The sequence below is a fragment of the Sinocyclocheilus grahami genome, unplaced genomic scaffold (genome assembly GCF_001515645.1).
Source record: "Sinocyclocheilus grahami isolate Dianchi unplaced genomic scaffold, SAMN03320097.WGS_v1.1 scaffold577.1, whole genome shotgun sequence".
NCBI lineage: Eukaryota > Metazoa > Chordata > Actinopteri > Cypriniformes > Cyprinidae > Sinocyclocheilus > Sinocyclocheilus grahami.
In genome coordinates this window covers 542,166-542,572 of record NW_015505756.1, presented here as the reverse complement: position 1 = coordinate 542,572, position 407 = coordinate 542,166, and the positions used below count along the sequence as shown (strand labels likewise).

The 407-nt window shown below is 44.7% G+C and overlaps 1 protein-coding gene across 1 annotated transcript in view; it reads right to left on the bottom strand.

The window, feature by feature from the left end:
• mtrf1 (mitochondrial translational release factor 1) overlaps positions 1 to 407 on the bottom strand; it is a 5,963-nt gene continuing 5,556 nt past the window's right edge. The window contains exon 9 of the mRNA XM_016239933.1: positions 1 to 325. Coding sequence (XP_016095419.1) covers positions 224 to 325 — 102 coding nt within the window. The 3' untranslated portion in view covers positions 1 to 223. The remainder of the gene's footprint in view (positions 326 to 407) is intronic.

Sequence of the window (407 nt, the reverse complement as noted above, 5' to 3'; positions counted from 1 at the left end):
TTAATGTTTACAGCACTGTTACTTTATTTTTAACATCACGCTTGTGCTGCACACATTTGACCTTCATTACTGGAACATCTGTATTGACTGACAAACTCAGACACGAGTCAAAAAAGTATAAAATATAATTTAATGACAGGAAATATGTACATAACATTTCAGTCATGAAGACACACTATTTGCTCAATATCCTCATGTCAGTGATTTCTCTTCAGGCTGTTGATCAGCTGATGTTCTGCACCAGTTTCAGAAGAGCTTCTCTCTCATGGTTCTCCTGCAGAAGTCTGAGCACCTCCTCCAGAGCCTCACCCCCCCTCATGAACTCCTGTCTCACACACACACACACACACACGCACACACGCACGCACGCACGCACGCACGCACGCACGCACGCACACGCACAGACA